The following is a 23,795-nucleotide window of genomic DNA, read 5'->3' as shown; positions in this document are numbered from 1 at the left end:
GCTGCTGTGAGTGCACGCAGGTTCCCAAGCTCTTTTTAATGAGAAAAAGATGCAGATGTAGATAGTCCAGCTGAGTATGTATTAGCACTTGGAAAAAAAACAAAAAACTTTGATTGAATACAACATTATCATGCTGTTTAATTCAGTGCTATACCTAAAACGTGTTATTATTCATGCAGTGAAGAAAACAACACTTAACACCTCAGAGGAATCAGAACAGTTTGCCATTTATAGACGTGTAGCTGTTTTGCTGGTGGCAATTCAGTATTAGTACCTGACATTTAACACATATTAAAACTGAGCAATGCCATTTGTATGACTGTCTAAATTTTAACTTCCTGATTTTTTATATGATAACGACACAATATGTTTGTTCTAGACTCAGTTTTCCTCAACTTTCTCACTATGTGTCTTGAGCATTCATACCAAACAATCAGAGAATCTTTGCACGATAAGTTAACATACAAAGTCAATGCAAAGATGCAACTAGACGTGAATAGACTAGTCACAACAGCGCAATTGAAACGCCAAATACACAAAATCTGTGTCGTTCGCTTTATTTAACTTGAGTGAAAAGTTTGTATGATGCGTTGAAAACTAATCAGCGGTGAGAGTGAAACTCACCAGGCACAGGTCCTAGCACCAACCCCAGCCAGCAGGTCGTGCCACGTCAACTTGCCACTGGTCAGCCTTAAGTAGCGATTGGAAACGACAGTCGTCCAGCTCCTCTAGATAACAGTGAATTTAGCATATGTCCAAATGGTCTTGTGGATACACACCCAATATCTTTGGCCTTTTTCCGTCAGTTTTCCTGTCAGTAGTCCTCCTTTTCCTTTTTATTTTCTGGAAGAGGATGGGCAAATATTTGCAGATTGTGTTTACATCAGCATTATTTCCAGAACAGTTAATCTATTAATCAGAATCCCGGCGGTTTGATTCCCCTCCAATCTGCATGTCCTTGGGCACTGAACCCAAATTTGCCCCTAACGGCTCTGTGTGAGTGAGGATGGGATGTGTGAGTGATAGACAAGTGCTGTATGAATGTGTGAGGGAATGTGTGAATGTGATCTCTAATGTAAAGCACTATGGGTGGTTGTGAAGACTGGAAAAGCACAATATCATTGAAGTGAATTTACCATCTATATCTAAACCTGTACACCATCATTTTGACTTTACACACAATCCTAAATTGAATGTAGTCAAGTCGTTTCCTCTTATGTCTGTAAAATAGCATTTTTCAGACATTCGAAGTCCTGGTGGTCTTTGTTTGGATAATAATGGGTTTCCACCAATGTATCCCCCCCAACTAAACCTCACTGCTGTTTTTTCGATCCAGAGGGGACCACCATATGTGTCTGCTGAGGGTCTTTGTGCCTCAGGGAGAGCAGCGTGTGGGGTTTTTACCCTATACTGTTTTTAGGAAGGGATTAGTAAATTTATTGTGATTACTTCTACATTGTGTTCTACCCCCAGACCCAGTCTCTTAATCATCTCTTGTTGCACAGAACACAGCAGAGCACCGGGGTCTGCTGCTCCTCAGGCATCTCATCCCCCTCCCGAGGGCTCTCATTTAAATGTAATCCACATCATACTAATAACCTCAGCTAATTAAATACCATGTTTTACACTAATTAAAATGCTTCGCTCAGTCTTCAAGACATTTCGACGAAAAACAACCAAGTAACCGTGCCTCTTAACATTTCCCATACGTATCGGTTTACATAACATTGGTTTGGTAAGTTAGTACTGGAGAGGTGAGGGGTCATGTCAGAGCCGAGTGACCCAGGTCCTTGGTGTCTCTGGAGGGAAGTCCAAGCATGGCAATGTGAGGAAGCTCATATTGCAAAGACGTCTAAAAGTCATAATCCTTCAGCAAAAGAAGGCTGATGTCACACTGCTGAGAGATGCTGACCCCTCGGCCGATGGGATAGAAACTTCAAGGCCTTCACTCAAGGCTGGCCAACAGATTTTCAGTTTGCACATTCCAACATATTTGATGATTTTTACTTTAAAAAAACAAAACAACAACCGCTTACTACGGTTACTTCAGACATAAATCCACTGACAGGTTTATGCTGGCGTCCAGAAGTTTGAGTGTTATGTTGTAACTCTGGTTCAGGACGACTAAATATATTAAACTTTCAGGTTTAATATATGATTTTTATGTTTTACGCATGTTTCACATTACAAAAGTAAATGGCACACGAGGTGCTGGAATACAGAGCGAGTAAACAATTTATACCTGTTAACCTTTAACTTAAAATTTTAATTACAGACCATATTTTCATTCAATTTATTCTTATTTAAGCAGGACGGTCCCATTGAGCTTCAACATCTCTTTAGTCCAGGTCAAGACAGGCAGCCGTGAAGCAAAAAAAAAGTTTCAAATATAGAAACAAGCAGGGACAAACATTCTAAAACACAACAAACTGCTAAAAATAATGGACATACATAGACACATGAAATGACATATCGATAAATAACAGTGACATAAATAAATAAATGAAATAAACATTATAGTACATCAATCTACAGAAATCTGCTGATTCCTATTCAAGCGCTGGTATCATGATGATTGAGTTGAGTCAGGTATATGAGTAAATACATTGTAAGTGCTGCACAATCTCAGTGGCGAGAGCATACTACTCTGTAACATGTAAACAAAAATGTAATATTCTATAGTCAACTCATGTAGACATCATAATCAAAATAATCTCCTTTTCAAAATAAGGTTAATAGTTGGAATATTGGTGTCCATGAAAAGTAGACATTCACTTAAAAACTGCTTCGTCACATTAATTAAGCAGCTTTGTTTGAATCAATTTAAATGTTGTAGTGATTAAATTTTTCGTCTAATTTTGTTGGCTAGTTTATCATTAGCTTACTAATATATATAGAGTATATTTGGTAATATATAATATGTGAGTGCATAGCTGTGGCTAATTCCTGGAAGCCTTATGTACAAGTGCAAACCCGGTACATTACAAATTTTAAAATAGTCCCAGTAGAAAAAAAAAGATTAATTCTTTGCCAGGATGCGCTCATGCTTAACAGGTGGTGAGTTCTCTGCACAAGCTGCTGGGCACAGAGGGTGGAGAGTGGAAGACATCACCTCATATCAATCTTAACTACCTCTGGCCTTTATCGCCACAGATGCATGAAGCATGACACACTGGATGCTGGTCAAACTCCAGCTTGGATTGAATGAGGGATACCTCATCTGTCTGTGAGGCCTGTCACAAATCAAAACACAGAGGAGGTTTATTAAACACTGACATTTCCTCGCACCCATCCTCGGCTCTGGAAATAGCTCAAATCCCTTCAATCTTTTGCCAAAGTAATTTCTCAATTTTACTAGTCCCACATTTAGATCTAGAATCAAACAGACTTTGCATTACGTCAACTAGCATGTCAGAGATTGTTGGGAATCCTGATCTGCTTTGAGTGAAACTAGCACAGCCTTGACTAGCATGCTTGTCAAATGGCCCCTGTCCTGGGCATCATGCCATAGGTCTATTGCTGGAGACATGAACTCTTGGGAATGTTGGGATAAACAGTAGGTCACTGTATGATTACAGCTCATGTCCCTTTTCCTCTAAGACACTAAAAGAAACTGAAGAACAAGAGAGGCAACAGATGTGCACTGCAAGCTTTCAAATCAAGTATATTTAGATCTGAAATCTGTTTTTAAAAATTGGCAGATATATGGCTGACACTAGGTTATGGACAAAATATGGCTGAGTTATAAAGGAATAGTTTTTGAAAGTACTTCTACCAAAATAAGAGTCAGATGAGATGTAATTTTTGTTTGGTAATTGTGAATTTAGCAACTACTTATCTGTAAGCTTAGCACAAAAGTTTTCTTTATTCAAGAGCAGGATCATTCAGTTATAGAGAAATGGATTTCACGTTCAGATTGTTCAATGCTTTCACTCTAAACCTAGCACTTGCCCTGATAAAGTATCTGCTTGTGCTTAGATTTGCTCTGCTTGTGTTCAAACTGTGCGCTTGCACTTGCAGGATTATATTCAATGGGAACAGTAGAAGAAAAGCAAATCTAAGCACAAGCAGGTGCTATTTGAGTGCAAGCACAGAGTTTTGGGTGAAAGCTCTGAAACTGAGAGAGCATGCACTCGAATAAAGATTGGTAAGAAAAACCCATAGGAACCAGCTAGCCAGGCTAGCCAATCTGACTAAAACCATTGTCATCATCACCATCATCATCAACATAATCATCATTAATAGACACAACCTCTTGTAAAACCCCAAATAGTTAATCAGAGCTAATAAGTGAGCTAGAGCGCACTTGCTGTTTCGCCTTGCTTTTAGTCTCTTTGCTAAATCTCACCAGCTGCTGACTGCAGCTTTGTATTTGTTGTACAATCTTTCACCTAGCTAAAAAAATGGCATTTTTCCCTAGAAGAATTCTGTGAACTTCACATGTGTATCCTTCAAATATTTCCTTTGCTGTTGTGGTTCAGTCATATTTATCAGGTCAGGTTTACAGAGTTCCTCTTCTATTTTGTTTTAACCAAAATGTATAAGTAATACTAAGATTTGAGCTGGTGACAGTATTAACTCTTTAACCTGTTGGTAGTTAAGCGTTACATCTCAAAAATCCATTGCATGAGTTATAATATCAGGTTTTGACTTAAGCACGTCTTTTGAATACAAATGTGTCAGCACAGGGCACTGGGGGGCTGACCTCAGGGGCTGTACCACAGTCTTGTACACCAGGGAAAAGAAAAGGTCTCCAAACACGGTCCTCTCCACACAGCAGGTGGCTTTTTTCCTCGGATGTGAGGTGGACGTGCTCGTTTGTGTCTGTGATTGGCAAGCCAGACGTGAGAGGTTTGACGGAGGCTGCGGGGCAACACATAAGAGTCGGCCTGGACCCACTTGGTATGCTGCGGGCTCTCAAGGGGCAGAGAGAAAGGACGGGGGCTTGGCTCTCTGCTAATCTAGTTGGCAGATGACTGACGTCTCCCTGTCCATCAAAGTGTGACCCGGGGCATAGTTTTAATGAGATCCATTCCACATGACAGGCGCCACCTCTCCCTGGGCCGTCTGTCTGATCGCCTGCTCCGTTCCAATCAGGTTGTTGAGTACATGTGTTGCTGTTTTACGTACATTGTGCATAAGTGTCTGTGTGTGTGTTCTGTGTGTACTTTAAATGTCTAAGAAAAAGGAAGTGATGTTTGAAAAAGTGAATGAACATGTCAAACTCAACACAAGCCTGTCAGCTACTTATGTGTCAGCCTTCGAGTTCAATATTGTTTTCAGTAACAGCTCATTTGAGGTTGAAAATGAGCTTGTCAGCTCAGTATAACTGCACAAAGACCTGAGATGCTGAACAGTCCACATTGTATAACAGTTTGTTTGTAGAGGCAGGAGCCTTCATTCCACAGTTTGATCTGTCACATTCACTTTAGAGTTCATGTATTAAGGTGGAATTTGTGTGTGCAGGCTCGTATCCATCATCCACTCATGAGAAAACTGCTGGAGCATCAATGTCTTGGCTTAGTGGTCTCTGCCTGTTGGTTTGTATCAGAAAGATCTTGCTGGGGGGTTTTGCAACTCTGCCACATGTCTTCTTGAGAAAGGGGGAGAAACAACGATTACTACATTTCTATCCAAGTTATGGAGAGACACAGTGTCCAGTGTTCAATGAATTAATACACAACTCAAATGGTGGTATCTGTGTGGTCTAAGGCAACATCAATTCAACTACATTTTAGTTTGAAAACTGCTTTTTCAAATGAAAATCTGTCCATATCACTTTTACTTCCCGTCCATACCAACATGCCTGAAAACACATATCACATGAGCCCTCACATATATGTGGTCGAGAAATAGCTTGTCTCCTACACATGTAAACAGTTGTATGACTGTAAAATGCAGAATTTAACTGCGCAACAGCTGTTAGCAAAGACAACAGGGTCAGCAACGCTTTTGATTATCCATGATGTCATCTACACTGGTAGACCAGGATGGTGCCAGTTCTTCATGTGATTCATCAGCTTCAGGTGAGCATGATGAATCAGCGAAGGCTAAATCATTCATCTCTGTTTCTGTTCAACCAGACTAAAAGGCAGCCCGGGAGTTTTTGAACTACAACGGGGGCAGCAGTGTTTCCAAACTTTTTCGTTTTAATCGGCTTTAAAACTCCAGGGTGGTGTGGACGTCAGGTGTATCCATGGCAAGAGTTTGTGTGTTTTCAAATGAAAATCTAGTCGTATGGATGTGGCCTAACACAACGAGTTATCTGGTCAAGCAACAAAGTGAAGGAACCTCCCACCTACAATGGACAACAGTGGCATATCTGAGATGATACAAGCAAATCATCTGCATTACAAACCAAATGTGTTGACCTGCTGCTTTTAGAGAATTAGGAGCCAGATGTGCAGTTTATTAGCAGCTGGCTGAGGCTGGACGCTGTCCTCAGTAATTGACCATAAAACTGTCAACACGTGGTAATGCCGGGGCATAATACTTGTCAAAACATGTTATATATTTTAAAGGTTTTAACATTTCACTTCAGTTTCACTGTATATCAGTATAAACTGACACAAATAACCATTGCATCAACAAAAAGTGACTTTTAGGGCCACAAAGTGTTTACTACTTGAGTGAGTAGCAATACTGTGAGCAGACTTTTTATCTGTAAAATGCGTGAGACTGACTTCAGCGTGGCGAGGACAGAGCACTGATGGGAAAGCAGACGGTGATAAGACCAGGGGACTTTCTTCTGGGATTGACTGGAGAGCCACCAACAGTTGTGACATCCTTCCAACAACATTTCCACAGTTAATTAAATTGCAAACTAAGCCACGGAGAAAGACATAGTTGAGAACATGCGCTTGATGTGCCAGCCTGTCTCCAGAGAACTTTACAGCACAACTGCTGCTGGAAACACTGAGAACAGATGTCCAGATAGATTTGCCGTCTTTCTTTACAGGGCTGAGAAAACCCTTTCGTCATTGTAAAGAGATAAAAAAAGATTCATTGAGTTACATATAAAGCATCTTTTGTTGTTATTGCAATACACTGTGTCTGTTTGAACTGAAATATGCAAAGCCATCAATGCTTTCGTTTCGTAAAAACCGCCCAGTCTGTCACTGCTCCAAGCTCCTCATCTGTGATACTTTAGAGTCCCAAGTCTGTATCAAGATGGAATTCATTAAGTTTAATTCAATTTAGGTGTAGGTCTGTCAACAGGCTGACAGTGGAAGGAGAAAGCGGAGTACGATGAAACAAGTGTTACAGGGCAAACATGTAAAGAAAATGTGGTGGTTGGTTCTGCAGAAACCGTCAGTAAACAAATTATGCTGTTTGTTGTTGTTGGTTTTGGTTGCCCTTCCACTTTCTTTTGTCTTTCATGAACACAGTCACACACACGCAAAATCGTTCTCTCTCGCACACACACACAAAGAGACACTCACACGCGTACACAACTGTTTGGTCTCCATCGCTCCTATGTCATTTTGAATTCTTGAGCCACCTGTTTCACAGCCTCATCACAGCGAGTGATGACAGGAGGATGAGAGGGGGAGAGGGGGAGAGGGGGGAGGGGGGGTGAAGGACATGGTAGCGGGAGTCCAGAGAGAGTCATTTCAAAAGGAGAGTCATCATAAATATATATTTTAAACATGATGACTCAAATGTACTCAGCACTGCCCTCGTTAGTTGCAGAGTCTAAAGCCACGATAGCAGCTCTACTCTCACTTTGAGCTAAATGCTAATGTCACCTGTCATATTCCCACAATGACAATGCTAACAAGCTCATAAAGATTAGCCTATAACGTTTGAATGATAATTTGACTGTGGCTAATCATGGAAATGTCGGTAGTTCTTTCTTTTAATTTAATTTCTTTTTTTTACTTTTATTTTGTAGATTATTGTTTTATCCTCTTGAGAAGCACTTTGTAACTTTGGTAAGAAAAATGGTATAGTAATATTATATAATGATAGAGTACTGGACAAAGGGAAATTTTGCTCTGATTTGTGGCTTTAAAGTGAGGGGATTTCAAAGTTCTTATAATTTATTCTGAAGGGAACAAGATTCCATGGCAATCCAGCAACAAATTGTCAACACATTTTAACATAAAACCACAAATGACATCCTTATGGGGTCAGTAGAGGAGAGGTCAAGAGATCACCAAAGGATTAGGATTCGTCCTCTGGGGATCATGAGCATTTGTACAAAAACTTTATGTCAGGCCATTCAATAGATTTTGACTTTGAACATCCACCCATCCCTAGAGCCGATTCATCAGCAGCTGATATGGAGTGAACTAGTAGAGGAGACTTATCTGCATCATCACACATTCCTTCTTAATTGTGCTTGTTTTAATTAAATTTAACATTCACTTCTTTCCACAAAGATCATATGAAAGAGAGGAAGTTGAAGGGAACAGAAGACAAGAAGCAGAATAAGGTTTCTGTGTTGCAATAGAATTTGGTTTCAACAGCAAAGTCCTGCAAAGCCAACATGTGTTTCCATAGTTTTTCAGTAGCTAAAAATGAATAGGCTACAATGCAGGGGGAAAAAAGTCAATGAAAACTTTACAAAATGAAAAGGTTGTTTTAGACTCTTCATACAATTAAAGAACTGGGCTGTGACAAAAACACAAACGTCCAACGTATTCAGACCACAGACTAGAGTCGATGGAGTTCAGCTTCCAAATCTGACCACTTTTTAGTGCAGTGAAGAACAAAAAGCATAGTCATTTCCTCTGGCTGTCCACAGTCTCTCCCTCTGGCCAGAGACTTGCGGCTGGATGCCGATGAAGAATGACACTGACAGACCAGACCCTCAGGGGGCCCTCGCCAACAACGCTGCCTGGGAAAACTATTACACAACCCCCGCCCCCTCTCAACCAACCACAGGTAGTATGGCTGGGGCACCTTCAGCCACAAAGTCATGCTATATATAAAACCATAGTTATTGTTTGCAGTTTTACTGTGAAAAAGAAAGAGAAAAGAGCTGATGTAACGTAATATATGTTCCCCTCCTCGTGTTGATACTGGTGAAGAGACGCCACCAGTCGAGCAGGGGACAGGATCAGACCTCATGGAGCCTGTTAGGAAACAGCTCTAATTCATACCAAATCATCCCACCACAGCTGCCCTCCTCGGTTCCCAGGCAGGAGACATGTGAACCAGATACAATGAGACAAACTTGTGTCATTTAAAAAAACAGAGAGAGTAACAAAAAGGCAGCTGTCCCACTTTTAGCTCCGTAAAGCTCCAGCTGAGTCATAGTCAGCTTCGGCGACAAAAGGAGGAATAGATATGAGCAGAAAAATGATAATCGGCCAAACACAGTGCGAACTGGGTGGGAAAAAATATTCACAAGAAAAAACAGTGCATTAATCTTTAGAGTGCAGCTCATCTGTGAGTGATCAAATGAAGAAAAGTTCACTGAATTCACATCACATAAAATAGGCTAATTATTATTTGGCATATGCACTCAAGAGAATCAACATTATTCTTAATGTGTAACAGGGAGGCCATTGTTTCAGCTCGATACAGTGTCTTGACTTTTCATTGTTAAAGTCAATGTTTTCCAGGCCAATGAAAATAGCAGAAATCCAAACTATTTTTTTTCTAGTTTGACTCCAATCGTAAACTAGCAGTTTGTGGTCTGAATGGGAATCTCCAAGCAGGGAGTGCATGTCTCTCCTGCAGGCATGAATGTACTGTAGACAAATGTTGCTGTATTTACCATGAGAACACAGAATTGTGGTTCAGCAATTACAGTAACAAGACAGAAAACCTGGAGCTGCTCCAAAAACGAGAGGCTGACCCCAGAGTCAGCATTTTCATTACAATTTTTACATGTGGTTTCCAAGTAAAAGAAATGTTCCTCTAAATCCTAATGCATGTTCAGGGTTTGCATGTTCTCTCCCTTGTCTGTGTGGGTTTTCTCTGGGTGTTCCAGCTTCCTCACATAATCCAAAATCATGCAGATTGGGTTAGGTTGATTGACTCTAAAGTGACCGCAGGTGCTACTGCTAGTGTGAAGGGTTGTTAGGATTATGCTGACAGCCTCACACCCGATGTGCACCAGCTCCCCTCGCAACCTTCAAATAATAAGAGGTATAGATAATGGATAAGTGAAGGTTTACATGGACACCCGTAGTCCAAATTCCAAATGGCTCATTAAATTAAACCATGTGGAGTGTCTGACAAGCAAATTAACGTCCTAATGGAGTTTTCACAGCATTTTGCATGAACAACAGTTACCAACTACAACGACTCATGACACTGGGTTCAAGTGTAAACAAGTAGCAAGATGTAATGAGTCATAATCAGACATTGTTCTGTAACATGAAAACAGAAATATGAATGGAATATTGTATTAGTAACTGTTGTGACAAACATAATCAGAGTAATGTGAATAAGGTCAATGGTCAGATTATTGATGTCGATGTACCTTTTCATAAGCTTCTCCTGGTGGTGATGGTTTATGTTGCTGAGTTTGTTATAAGGTGAAATAAAACAGATAATGACACAACACTAGTAACAGGGTGTAACAGTCTCCGATCTAAGGTTTCTAAAAACAGCCAAAGTTTTCAGGGCCTGATTCAAGTTTTCTCCTCTGTCTGCCAGCCTAGAGATGAAGGTATGACTCTGTGAAGTGCGGTGTTATCTTTTTCCCATTTAAATGCTAATGAGCACAATGCCCTACTAGTCAAAGTGCTGCGGAAACTGTGTGAATTTTTAATATCTTACCGCAGCAAAAGGTAGCAGCTTTCCCAGTCAGGTGGAGGGGCGACTACACGGTACCTCATTAAATTCTATACAAATGATGTGTCCCTCGGAGCGCGCGAGGTCCATCCTGCCTGTCATGGCATCCTCTGCCTCTGTGTGCGTGGTCAACTGTGTGACGGTGTGTGTGCATTCGCATCTGTGACATCTGTGTTGTGTGTGTGTGTGTGTGCGCGCGCTGATGTGCGCAGCGGAGTCTGAGGTGCACTTGTTTCTTCACCTCATCAGTAACCAACAGCTGTTAATTGCCTCCCATCATGTGGTGACGGCAGCAGACAGAGGTTAAGGTTGTCACAGCCTGTTAATAATTACTTTCCCCGGCTGCTGGAGTCATTGGTGGCAAAATGTTAAAGAAAAATTCATTGAGTGTAATAAAACTCATATGAAAGCGTGACCCTGGCTCTTATACTGCCTGGATTTGTATTCCCTACTGGCACCTGTTTCCATGAAAACCACCAGTGTCTTCTCTGTAAACGCTGTGAATGATTCCTTGTTATATCGTTGCAGTGGATAAAGAACTGTCAAATGGTTCTTGGGAGCAATCCTCAGAGAACAGATAACAATAATCTATGCAGTGTTGCCTTTATGTCCTCCAGGAAAATGTCAGCATTTTTAAATAGATGTTCAACCTGGAGTCGAACTCATGTCAGAGAAATATCTGAAGAGACGTGGTGTGATATCCGTCTACTAATTCCAGAAATCTCCATCTGTCTGTCTGTGGAACACATATCTTGAGAATCGTTCATCTTATTGGCTTTACACTTGGCATGTGTATTGTTAAGGGTCCAAGGGAGTGCAGTTGAATTCAGTGCAATATGTATATGTGATCAATATTGATAAACGTCAAATTAACAGATGTGCAGCAATCTGTAGCAGCGGCGGCTTGACTCATCAGCCTGTGTGGAGCTGTAGATCACGACAACAACTGATTCTCCAGTTCGGGGGTTCTGCGTACTGAGTCGCATACAGTGACTGAGACGTCTCACACAAGAGCATCAATCAAAAACATGGGGGACAAAACAGACAACACACCTGCAAAAGCCACACAGTGGAAACACAACCACAATGGAGGACAGCAACAGCGGATGTTGACAATGAAACAAGCAGAGTGAGTTACTGTGGTCAAGCCACCGCCACTTAAATTTGGATGATCTGTTGGATGTCTTTTCAAGGTGTAATTGTACAGGTGCATGGAGCACCGGAAAAAAGAGGAACACGTTTGTTTTTTTTCTATTGTCCTCGTGTGAGTTGTCTCTGCCACCGTAGAGTCGAGCTTTACTAAACTTTGGATGGACAGGTGAACAGCTATGTGCAGTGGCGGTGGTGCAGGTCATGGCTCTGTGAACTGAATCCTGCAGCTTTACTCTCCTCGCCTCAATAACTACAGGTCACTTTTACAGATTCAGAAAGAGAAACTACAACCACAGAACAGACATACAGTCCATTCCAGACAGGCCGGTGTAGAACAGGCTCATCTGCACTGGTCTTTAACAAAACCTCTAAAGAGAAAGAAGAGTTGTATCTTGCACCAGTAACAATATTCAACTTCAGATTTTTAAACCTGGCATCTCCCTATACAGAAAAAAAGGCCTTAATGGAAGATTTTTTTTGCAGGATTCCTCTGAATGTGCTGCTTCTGTGGTCTGGCACCCGATTGTGATCTTTGGTTTCAACATTATCTCTCCCTCCTCGCTCCTCAGATAGCTGCTGGAGAAAGCAACGCTAGAGGAAAAACTGGAAAGCATGAGGGACTTTTGTGAGGGCGGGCGCTCCTCAAAGCCAGGATTCAATAATTGCTTTCCTCTTGTCTCACGCAAGTGACAGATGGTGAGGCCACCAGAGGCCTGAAGATGGGAATGATATTGTTGATTAAAAAGAAATATAGGAAACAACATGCAGCTGCTGGCTTCGACAAAGGGGAGGGAGGAAAAAAAGAGAAGAGAGAAGGAGAAAATAGAAACAGATAGAACTGGAAAACAACAAAAGAGTACCGGTAACGACACCATTAAACTAGGCTGATTCACACACGGTTCGATTGGACGTTGCTTAAACTGGTGTCATGTGAGATTTTGGTTGAAGAGATGTTATTGTTTCAGTGAGTTATTCATGGTGGGTCTTGTGGGATTGAGAGTTGTGTTCCAGATATTTATGAAAGTTGTTATTTATTTGGAGCTGTGCAGTCTGGTGCACAGACCACCCTTAAACAAGACGCCCACCTGCATATGTTGAGCTCTCTGCGTCTTTGTGAGCCAGTCGGACATTTTTTTGAGCTTGTCCAAGATTCAGTTTGACTGAAACGTATAAATGTCTTCTGGTGTGTGCGTTTGTGCTAATAAGTGTGGAGGGGTAATTGTTTCCCAGAGCTCTTTGCCGTTATCAAGGGAAATTTAACACTTTCTAATGACAAATGCTGATGCCGAGCTCTCGTCCCCTCTTTCTGCTCAGAGCATCAAAGCCTGGTTTCACACTGCATCCACTAATGAAATGGTTTTATTTTATCTTTCAAAGGACAGAGAACTGAAAGACACAGCCAGAGATCCAGTATCTTCATAGTTCCAGTGGATCCGTCAGCAGAAAGGAGCTTTGCATGCTTTATTTGTAATGTAACTTATTACCGTCATCACTAATGTTTGATAAGGACACAACAAATTTGTCTTGGACTGAATTAAAGCTGGGGTTGGTAATCTTGGAAAAGCTAGCCAGACAAGGCAAGCGACCCCACCCGCTCTTATTGGCCCTTTCGCTAAAGCTATGCCCCCAAAACACGCGCACCACCTGAAAAAACTGCAAGAAGCCAACTTTTACATGACTCACCCAATGAGTGCGCTTGTGAAGACTCGGGGCAGGATTGGTCATGTTTATTTCAGTCTTGCAAGGGCCACAGACACCAACTGTTTATAACTGTGCATGAACTTTATTTATTGATCGGGACATGAAGAACAAATAAGACAAAAAGTGTTTCAGAAACAAGTTATCCATCCTACCTTTAATGACAAAATGAATGAGTATATTGCAAATCATTTTGGGGTTGTAAAAGTCATATCACATGGTAGCTTTTGTGTCGGAGCTGGTTTTAACATACGGATGAAACAGTAAATCATCTCCAAGTGAAAGTCATCGTATTTCCCATATTTCTACCTGATTATATACTTTTTTTACAGATGAATTTTCCCTTTAGACTGTGTGAAACCTAAGCTACTGTATTTATCATTTATGGAGTAATAAGCATGTACGCTGGGCATCAGCTGCATTGCGCGTTGACTGGATAAGAAGCACAATAAGCCATCATGATCAGGGGAGGGATCGAGTGAGATTAAAAGATTTAAGCCTCCATTTGCCCATGAATATCTGATGCCTATCTGAAGCCCGAGCCTGTGATCTTCTGTCAGGTCACAGAGGTGGCGGAGGAAATCTACCTTATCTCGCATCTGGCCACTTTTCAACGGTTTGGTAAGCGAACGTGCAGCCAAATTCCTGTTGCACAGCAGCTGTTACAGCACCAACTAAAAATGTTTTATTCTCGTCTGAAATCATTTGTCTGCTTGTTGAGTCAAAATAAAGCATGTGATTCATAGTTCATTCAAAAAGCAAACAAACCACACTGTGAGACTGCCAATACCAGCAGATACTGAACAATTGTTTGGCTCAGGCTGGGCATCTGAAAGCCTCTCAGCTAAACTCGATCCTGGCTCCAGCGCAGTGAATAGAAATCAGTAGCTGGCAGTTACAGGCTAATCTAGTTGAGAAATGACCTCAGTTCTATTTTTTTACTGTAACAGCCTCTGTAAGAAGACTGACGACTCCAGTCATCCCAAAGAACAGATCTCTGTGGATCATCTGAGCTCAGCACTGATGGTTTTTAATGGTGCAGTTTGGAAGCAGGTTGAATGGTGAGATAAATGATGCCTATTTTGCATTCACACAAACTTCCACATGTGCTGTATTGCAGTGAGTATGTGTATTTTTGCATTGGTTAATTGTGGGAATATTTCAATTTGAGATGTCACACAGTTTGGAAGCTCCACAAAAACAATAATAAAACCACACATTTGTTTTGTGTGGTTTTATTCCAATGGATTTTGTAAAGCATTTTGTGATTTTGTTTAGATAATTGCTATCTAAACAAATATAATTATTATATCATTATTGACACAAAATATAATTCCTATATGCATATATATGTATAAGTATGTGTGTGTGTGTGTGTGTATATGTGTGTGTGTGACCATAATATTTGTATCTTGTCTCGAATATACATGTTAGTGAATATTTGTTTAGTTGTCAAAGATAAATACTAATGGGAATGTAAACAGATTGTGTAATTATAAACTGTATAAGAATCATTTTAATGTTTAATTTCAACCTTTTGAAAATGATATCACACTAACATAATAGAAAAGAAGCCTCAAGGTAAATTTGATTGCCACCATTATCTAGAAAACAATCAAATCATATATAAGACATAACGCCTGTGTGCTATTATAATGAACATTTAAAGACACCTCTCCTCATCTGCTCATCTTCCAGCTCCACCTTTACCTTTGCACCCTGGACTGTGCGGGGTTTCGGGGCGGGGCGCAGCGCGGGGACGCTAAGGTGTATGTTCCCTCCCCCATGGGTGTGTCCACCGCCAGGGGACCTCAAGTCTGTCCACCTGCGAGGAGCCGCTGCTCCCCACTCCACACTTGAGCGCTGTGGCGCACGGTCCTCCTCCACCTCCTCTCTCCTCCCTCTCTTCTCATCTCATCTCTCCAGGAGCTACTCTTTTGTTTCTTACCTCGTCCGAAAACAAACAGAATCTGCTGAAGCGCTTTACAGATCACTTCAAGTTTAACGCGGCTGCGTCAAGTTAAATTCAAATCCAAGCTTTGTTTGGCTCTGGGATAATCGTGCGGGATCTGCGGCGGATACACTGATACTCCTGCGTGCGGACAGAGGAGCTCAAAGGATTTGGGTGGATGGTTTTAAATGTTCACCGGCTTTGTCACAATATTCACCGGACGCATCTAGGAGGTAGGTTCAAAATGTAAAAAGCTGCTTTGGTAACGTGACAAGTTCATTTCTGTTCAGGGAGATAAATCAGCAGGAATCAAGCAAAAATGAATGAACCACGCTCTGTATCTGCAAGTATATAAATATGTTTATCATGAAAGTGGTATTGTTTTTATCCTATTTAACGATTAGAATGGCTAAAACGATGCACTTCCATGCGCCCGTGTTCTGTCTTTATATCTGGCGCGTGGGAGTTATTCTCCCAAATTGCTATTATATTCAAACAGAGCCAAGTGTGTGCGTGCGAGCATGCATGCGTGTGCGTGCGTGCAAGGAGGATTCTGAGGCACTGAAAGTTAAATGTTTCTGCATGTGACGCTGTATCTTCGCCCTCCACAGTGATCAAATGTTCCTGCAGTAGCCCACTAACACCTGACAATCTAAAATCCAAAGGTCCCCATAAAAATAAATGACACGTGGTTCATGTTCGAGTCCTCATAACTCAGAGAGGCCGTCACGCTTTATTCTGGTGGACTGTCTCTGCCTTTGGAGTCCTTTCTGCCTCCGGGGTTCAGCGTGGAACTTGATCTTTAAGCCTCGACTCGCAGTTTGACCTCAAGACTCCAGATCCACGTTTACAAGTCAGATCAGTGCCATGCGTGGATAATCACTCTGGAGTTGTTTTATTCTTTCCAAACGCTTTGGCACACTCGTTGATGTTCTGTGCTGCTGTTGTGTCACCAAAGCTGATTCCTTTTTATGTGCTGGATATTATTGTCTTCAGTGGATAACAGCATGTTGATGTGCTTTGTGATTTTAATCTGTGAGTGTGCCAGTGCGCGCACAGGCTGCACCAGCACGACCGTGTGTGGTGGTGCTGCTGCTGAAACTCGGCCCTCGGTGTAAAATAGCAGCGGTGATTTCTCAACGAGCGCGTTTTGTTTCTCAATATTGTGAAAAGTGAAGAGTGGTGAGGTGTGGGCAGATCCTCCAGCTGGAAGGAGACTCCGTGCGTTCACGCTGCTGCGTCCATGGCGCACAAAGGCAAAGCCACGCAGCAGGATTAACTGTGGATGTGCAGGAAATACCCATTACAATAAAAGTTTCATTGAAAATCCTGTTGCATTGATACATTTTATGCTTCAAATTTATTCAGTTGACCAAGATAATTGTCTTACATACAGAACCTGGATCGAAAAAGGGTTTTGATTTCACAATTGTGCACAACAGATAAAGAAGAGCTGCACTGAAACATATATCAGGCTTTGCATCAAGGTTCTTTGCTTGGCTTTTCTTTTTTCCGTGTATTCATGAGGTGTATCTTGTTCTGTTAGTTTAAAGCAAAGCCATTCATCATTTAATATATTTAGAAAATTGTTCCTTGTTCAAGCACTTTGTGTTTTTCAAAAAAGCTAAGAAAATACATGTATTGTCAGTAAATGACTCTGTGTCACCCATTAGTAATCTAGACTGCATTGGCTCACCAAATGCTAATTCATATTCCACAGTTTCTTAATGAACCACATTTTATTACACTTATCATTATAGCATAAGAAATCTCCAGCTCAATATGCGAGCACACTTTCTTGCTGCACATGCTTGCATTGTGGTCGATAACATTTTTGCCGTCCATGCAGACAGTCGGACCTCCTAATTTCAGCTGCTCTGGTGGCATCCATGCAGTTCTTTCTCTCATGTGAGAACTTACCTGTCACTCAGTAGTCTGTGTACCAGTCATTCGGACTCCGTTGTGCATGAGTTACCTTCTCCATCTGCCCCCTTATTACTGCCATAGATTTAATTAATTCTGTGAGAAATAGTATTTTTTTACTCCTAAAGACAAGTGAAAGGACCAGTGCATTTAAGGATCCGCCCCTGATTTATGGCTTCAATATCAACAAGCTTTAATAGGTTTAAAGTATCACGTAATTAAGTAAACTGATTGGTTATTGCAGCTCAGTGAGGGTTGGTTGCTGTATTTGGTTTGTGAGGTGAACTTGCCTCAGTTGCTGTCTGACACTCATCCCTCTGTGTCCCTCAGCTCCCGGACTCTCCTCCCCCCCCTGTTAACAAACAGAGGGACCATGTTGTGGGACAAACTGTGCTGGCTGCTGGCCCTTCTGGCCTTGTCATCCGCGGGGCTGACCTCCTCTAATGAGCCCCTCTCTGCTCCAAGGATCTTCCTGTCCTTCAAAGGTAAGCCACTGGAATTACTGCTGTGCCCCGTGACCCAGTTACTGTGTTTCCGCTGCACACATGTATTGATTACTGGTGTAACACTCACTTCTGTCAGCAGTTAGTTTGATTACTCGCTCTTGTTCATGGGTAAACTATTGGCACTGTCTGAATTTAGGGCTCGACAAGCCCCGGCATTTGTTCCTCCTGAACAGAGTTAGTATGTTAGGGAGACGTTCTGCTCATTGTTCTGACTATTCAGGGCCCAGAGAATATGTCTTCATTTAATCGCATGGCTGCTATTAGTTCCCCAAACAGGCCTTTGTGTGACCTCGCCTCCCTTCTGAAATCAAGTCAGATTTAACACTTGGCTGGGCACCGCACTCAGAGATCCAGCGTGTTATGAATGTTTGCCAGTGCCGCTGCCAGTGCCATGAGGCCCTTTGTGTGTTGAATTGTCCTGTCAAAGTAGGTCTGCGGTGCTTTGTCATTCCAGTGCTGGTGTAGTCGCCATGTCCATGTCCAGCTCTGAAAAAGATTTTAATGAACCTCTGACAAGTTCAGATCCAAGCTTTTTTTATGTTTTAGTTTTTTTTACAAAATGGCTACACTTCAGATCGAAGCTGTGTCAAAAGTTTGGTTGAGTGGTATTTATTAGGACTCAAAGAACTGCTATCACATATTAATAATGAATAATGTTGAATGACACATTTTGGAAATTACATTCTATGATCTGTCAAGGTGTGATGTGATGGAGTCATGGTCTTCTACTAAACTGATAAACAGTTTTTAACTGAACTTGCCAGCGGAAGTTTGTCAAGCATTTCTCAGTCATGAACTTGGGAAAAGTGGCTGTATGCATTTTCCAGACTTTGTCTTTCACATATGAAGAAAGCAGCAGGAGATTTTCTGGGTCAGACACCTCACAGCAACAGGAAAATGTCCAGACCATTCAGGTGAGGGGTTGGGTCTGGGTGGAACATTCAAGAAGAAGGACATGACATTTAGATCCTTCATCAGAACGCCAATTTGCTTTCTGGACTTTTTCTTACACTATTCTCACATGGGCTCACTCTGTTTTCCTGCACTGTTTTCACTTGGGCGCTGGCAGGAAAAGTGTGAGACAACTGACTCTGGAAATTTGGGTTCTCACATACAGCCCCTCTGGAAAATTTCTGGAAAATCTGCAGACTCCAATGCATATCTGAAACCATCTACAGTCTCTCCTCCTCGCAGATACTTTTGCTTACCTGTTGGTTTTCTCTCTCTCTAATAGAGATGAATTTCACACTCGACTGCTTTCACATTTTCTCTGTAGAAAAGAGGTAATTTATTTTCCCCTTTCTTTTAATTGAGTTCCTTTTGTTTTAATTAGTTTCTGAGGTGACTTTTATGCCTCACAGAGCAACTTCAGACAGCTGGAGTCTACAAATGCACCTAAGCCGTGCATTCCCTAATTGTATTGGTTTTGTAGCGTACTGCAGGGAATACCCCCGTAATGTGCTTTTATTAATTTTTCATGTACCAGCGTGCTTAACCAAATAATTGCTTTAGGTTTCATAATGTCTGTCTTGTGCTGACACACAGATTTGGTTGACTTGTAATAAGTGTCTCCTGATAACAGATGCAGTTTATTTTTAATAAGTGTTTTAATTTTGATGATAAAACCAAACGGGACAAACTACTCTCTGTATGTAGGCTGGAGCCATGTAATTAAATCAGTTGTGTTACTGAGTTTGTGTTTGGGACCCGGCCTGGTATGTTTTTCTGTGAAGGTTATGTGGTGTCACTTTCCACTGATTATTTGCATTTAATGAAGCTGATATGAAATACGAAGAGACACCAGGCTACTTTTTAAATCTTTGCCCCCTGTCAAAGCAGCAGACATCAGGTTATATGTATATATTTACAGTGTATATATATATATATATATATATATATATATATATGTAGGACTGTAGGATTTGCGTGCTTAAAATGTTTGCCAGAGGCGATCACACTTAAAATCACAGCTCAAGTTTAATTTCTGGCACAGAGTCTAAGAAATTCCTGTACTTTGGTATTCAGCTCTGATTTAGTTATTTTAAATTAACAAATGTTTGTCCTTTATTTTGAATTAGCTGTTTCACCCTATTCCTGTAGTCACCACCAACATAACAAATCTAGTTGAGTGTAAAAGTGTCATGTTTCCTCATCTTCAAAATAAACCAATTAACCAGTGAGTAAGTTTCTACTGCTGGTGGTTTGTAAAACTAAGGTTTACACAGTCAACAAAGTTGGTAAACTAGCTACTGAGTGTGTTAGTGCAGTCTGAGTTATTAACTGTGATAAAGACCAAGAGAGCAAACACAGGCTAAGACTGAAGCAATGTCCATTTAGAGCTCATAGGGATGGATCATCAACCCAGACTTCAAAAGAGTTGGAAAACACACACACACACACACACACACACACACACACACACACACACACACACACACACACACACACACACACACACACACACACACACACACACACACACACACACCAGCATTATAGCCTGATGTTATTACAAAAACAAAAGGTCACATTTGTCCAGTTATCTAGGTGTATTCTCTCTCATGAATACACATGGCTGGCTTAAATCAGCAGCTGAGAACTCCTATATTTACTTTTAAACAAGGTCTATAACCGCGTGCTATTTTAGTGCGAAGGGCTCTGCAAGGTTGTGACCCCTCAAACAGAAGCCATTCACACCCGAGGTTAACTGCCCTCAAACTGTGGGAGAATGGCACCATATTAACAAGTAATAGCTTGTTAGGCTAATCCTCGGGAACATTTGAAAGTGTTTAACTTTGTTTTTCTTCGGCCTCTTCAGTCTTCCGTGGAACACCTGGGCACAGCGTTAGCTCTGGGAAGAAAGCCCGGGGAGAAAAGACAAAGCCACTCGGGCAGTCCTGTAATTGGACTCATTCTCAGGGACAATCTTACACCTCAGTCTGTGCTCTCTTCCCGACACATCTTGTCCCATGTAGTGGGTTGACGATTGTCACGCCTGAACAAAAGCTCTACTGTCAGGAGTAAAGACTCCTGCCAGTTTTTAGAATTAAGATCAGAAATGGCTAATATCTCCTCCACCTCTTTATTCTTTGAATAATTAGAAGCTAATACTCAGTTTGAACTTTGCTGCTGGTATTATTTCTGACCCTATAACAATAGATCCTAGCTCCCACAGATTATGTTCTCTATAGGCAGATTTATGTATGTGTATATATAGTGCATAAGAAGATCCCTTTGTCTGTGGCATGCCTCTGTGGGTGGTCCTCTGCTGTTTCTGTCTTTCTGACTCCTCTTGTGAAAGAGAAAGTATCATAGTTATAATCATCCTTCACCTACCATGAGATATTACAGCTTCTCCCCAGATTATTACACGGATGACCAAGCAAAGTTTATCCACTCGTACCTCGCCCAGTCTGCTTACTTATTACTGGGACACTGGAGACAGAGCTAAGTGCCTCAGCAGAGCCTTGCAGCAATCAATGAGCCGCTGAAAGCTTATCCACAGCGAACCTGTCTGCAGGCGGATGACCCCTGGGTACTCAGGATGGATCTTGAGTCTGGCCAGTGGAGTCCAGACAAACCTGAAAGACAAGGTGCTTTTCATGTGTAAGAAAAAGTTAATGTGCCACCACAAGTACTTTAAAGGAGACATTTAATGCTTTTTCAGCTTAAAAGAAAAAAGTTCTACGAAGTCAAAAAGCCCAAAGTCTTAGATAAAGGGAGCTCCTCACCCCCACAGCTCCTAATAATCCTGAAACGCCTCGTCAGCAGTCCAGTCGATACTTCTGGGGTATCGTGATGTTGTGTCATCACAATCGGCCTGTCATTCAGAACAAGCTGGGGTTAAGTAAGAAGTGTTTTGCAAACGTCTCAATGAAGATCCATGATTTCTCTGACTCAATATTGAAATCTATTAAGAATGTATTTGATTTCTTTGAACAGTAACAAGATGCATTTGTTATGTTATCTGGATTTTTGAGGACAACAGAGTGTGAACTAGTTAACGCTCCAGGAAACGAATAACATGCTGCAGCGATGTTTCTTCTAAAACAAATAATTTGTGTGTGTTTGTTTTTTGGACACGAGCAGAAAGCAGCAGAAGCGCTGCTCTGCTTGTTTTTCCTCAAAAAGTCAATAAGCTGTTGTCTCTGACTAAAGTCCGATCATGGACCATTTGAAACACTCACATACACAGCACTATCTAATCCACATCCTGTGTGCCCTTCTACCTACCAGCTGTGCTTGTTTACTTCTTTCCCAGCAGAAAAACATCATCGCTGCTTGAGGGAAACACGTTTGTCACAGCATTTTGCTGTCCCAGCCCTATGTGCTTCAAATACTGAGAAATAGTGGAGAGAATGTTGTTTTTTTTCAATGTATTACTATTACTGCAGCTCATTTGTACCTTTCAGTACTTGCAGTTTGCTCTCTACACAGCATTGTACATGTTGGCAGCAGTATATTGTCCAGTACTTTTCACTATTATCTCCACTCGAGAATTACAGGGGCACTGATAAATGTGCATGATGTGTGGTGGCTGTTGCACGCAAGCCTGCAGCAATTATTACATTACTTTGCTACTTTCTCTCCAGAGATGATGCTGCTGCTGGAGGAGGAGGAGGGGTGGGGGGGGTAGAGCATCCCAGCTACCTCTGCTCTGCAGGATGCATGCTGTCAAACTATGATTATTCAGGAGAGAAAAACAGAAGACGACAGCTTCAGCTGCTAAATATAGTGTCCCTCCTGTTTGTTTCTTCCTCGTTTTATCTTCCTCTCCTCCTCATGCCTCGCCGTCCTCCTCCGCCTCCTCCGCCTTTACTCTGCACTCCCACCCTCTCGTGTTTGCGTGTGTTGATAAGAGGTTGGCAGTGTGAGCTGAAGGGAGGAGAGAGCACCCATGTCTGCTGCCCACTGTAGGGGCGTGCTGTTGTAGCACACTCAAAAGGTGAAAGAGGAGATGGGGGGGGGGGGGTCTGTAAAGTACGCAGACTTGTACAGGAGCAGTGGAATAAAAAAGGGAGGAGTGTGGGGACATATTTATCTCACTGAAGAGAAGGGTTAGTTCATTTTTGTCATTTTTACATTGTAATTTAGTGCCCCCCCCACCTACTTAGTGATGTCACATATAATTCACATTCAAATCAAATGAAAGGCATTAGATTGAAATCACCTTTCCCCAGATTTGAATAATTTGAATATTTCTTGAGTTGACATGCAGAGCCCATGTCTGAGCATGTGTTAATGCTGTCATGCCCATGACAACGTCACAATTATAATCACTCTGCTGTTTATTATTCCAATCCTCCAAAACAAGGTGTTTTCATGTTAGATTTGATTATTTGTACTCAAGAGAAGAAGATTTGTGCCGAGAACCTCCAGATGAGCCAGGGTAATTTTGGGTTTAAAAACGAATGACAACTTTATTTTGACATCATTGTGATTCTTGGTCTCACAATGAAGTACAATTTTTATGGTACAAGTATTGTGAAGTTTTGACCTCTTCAGACTAATGTTCTTTCACCAGAATAAAATTTTTTGATTTCAGTCTTTAAAATATTTCATCAGTTTTATACAACGTGTAATCTGTAGCCTCAGCTCACTCTTGGCTTTGCAGAAAACCAAATTATAAGCTTTGTCATCCTCACTAAAATTATCTTTGGGAGTCATTTTTATACATGGAGGGTTGCGTATTTTCTTTTAACCAAAGAACAAGACTTTTTAATGAACATGCTCATCTTTTTTTACTCTGAGAATTGAATGCCCACCCAATCTTTAGAAGAGCTCCTTCCGTGAGTCATATCCAGCATTGTCTA

General features: G+C 41.4%; 1 protein-coding gene across 4 annotated transcripts in view; it reads left to right on the top strand.

The window, feature by feature from the left end:
- The first annotated feature begins 15,449 nt into the window (after positions 1 to 15,449).
- LOC109638562 (semaphorin-3F-like) overlaps positions 15,450 to 23,795 on the top strand; it is a 50,790-nt gene continuing 42,444 nt past the window's right edge. For all 4 annotated transcript variants that reach the window (XM_020101595.2, XM_020101597.2, XM_020101596.2 and 1 more), the window contains exons 1-2: positions 15,450 to 15,786; positions 17,807 to 17,961. In XM_020101595.2, coding sequence (XP_019957154.2) covers positions 17,850 to 17,961 — 112 coding nt within the window. In that variant the 5' untranslated portion in view covers positions 15,450 to 15,786; positions 17,807 to 17,849. The remainder of the gene's footprint in view (positions 15,787 to 17,806; positions 17,962 to 23,795) is intronic.

Source organism: Paralichthys olivaceus, chromosome 2 (assembly GCF_024713975.1).
Source record: "Paralichthys olivaceus isolate ysfri-2021 chromosome 2, ASM2471397v2, whole genome shotgun sequence".
NCBI lineage: Eukaryota > Metazoa > Chordata > Actinopteri > Pleuronectiformes > Paralichthyidae > Paralichthys > Paralichthys olivaceus.
The sequence above is the reverse complement of the archived record's forward strand: the minus strand, read 5'-3'. Positions and strand labels throughout refer to the sequence as shown.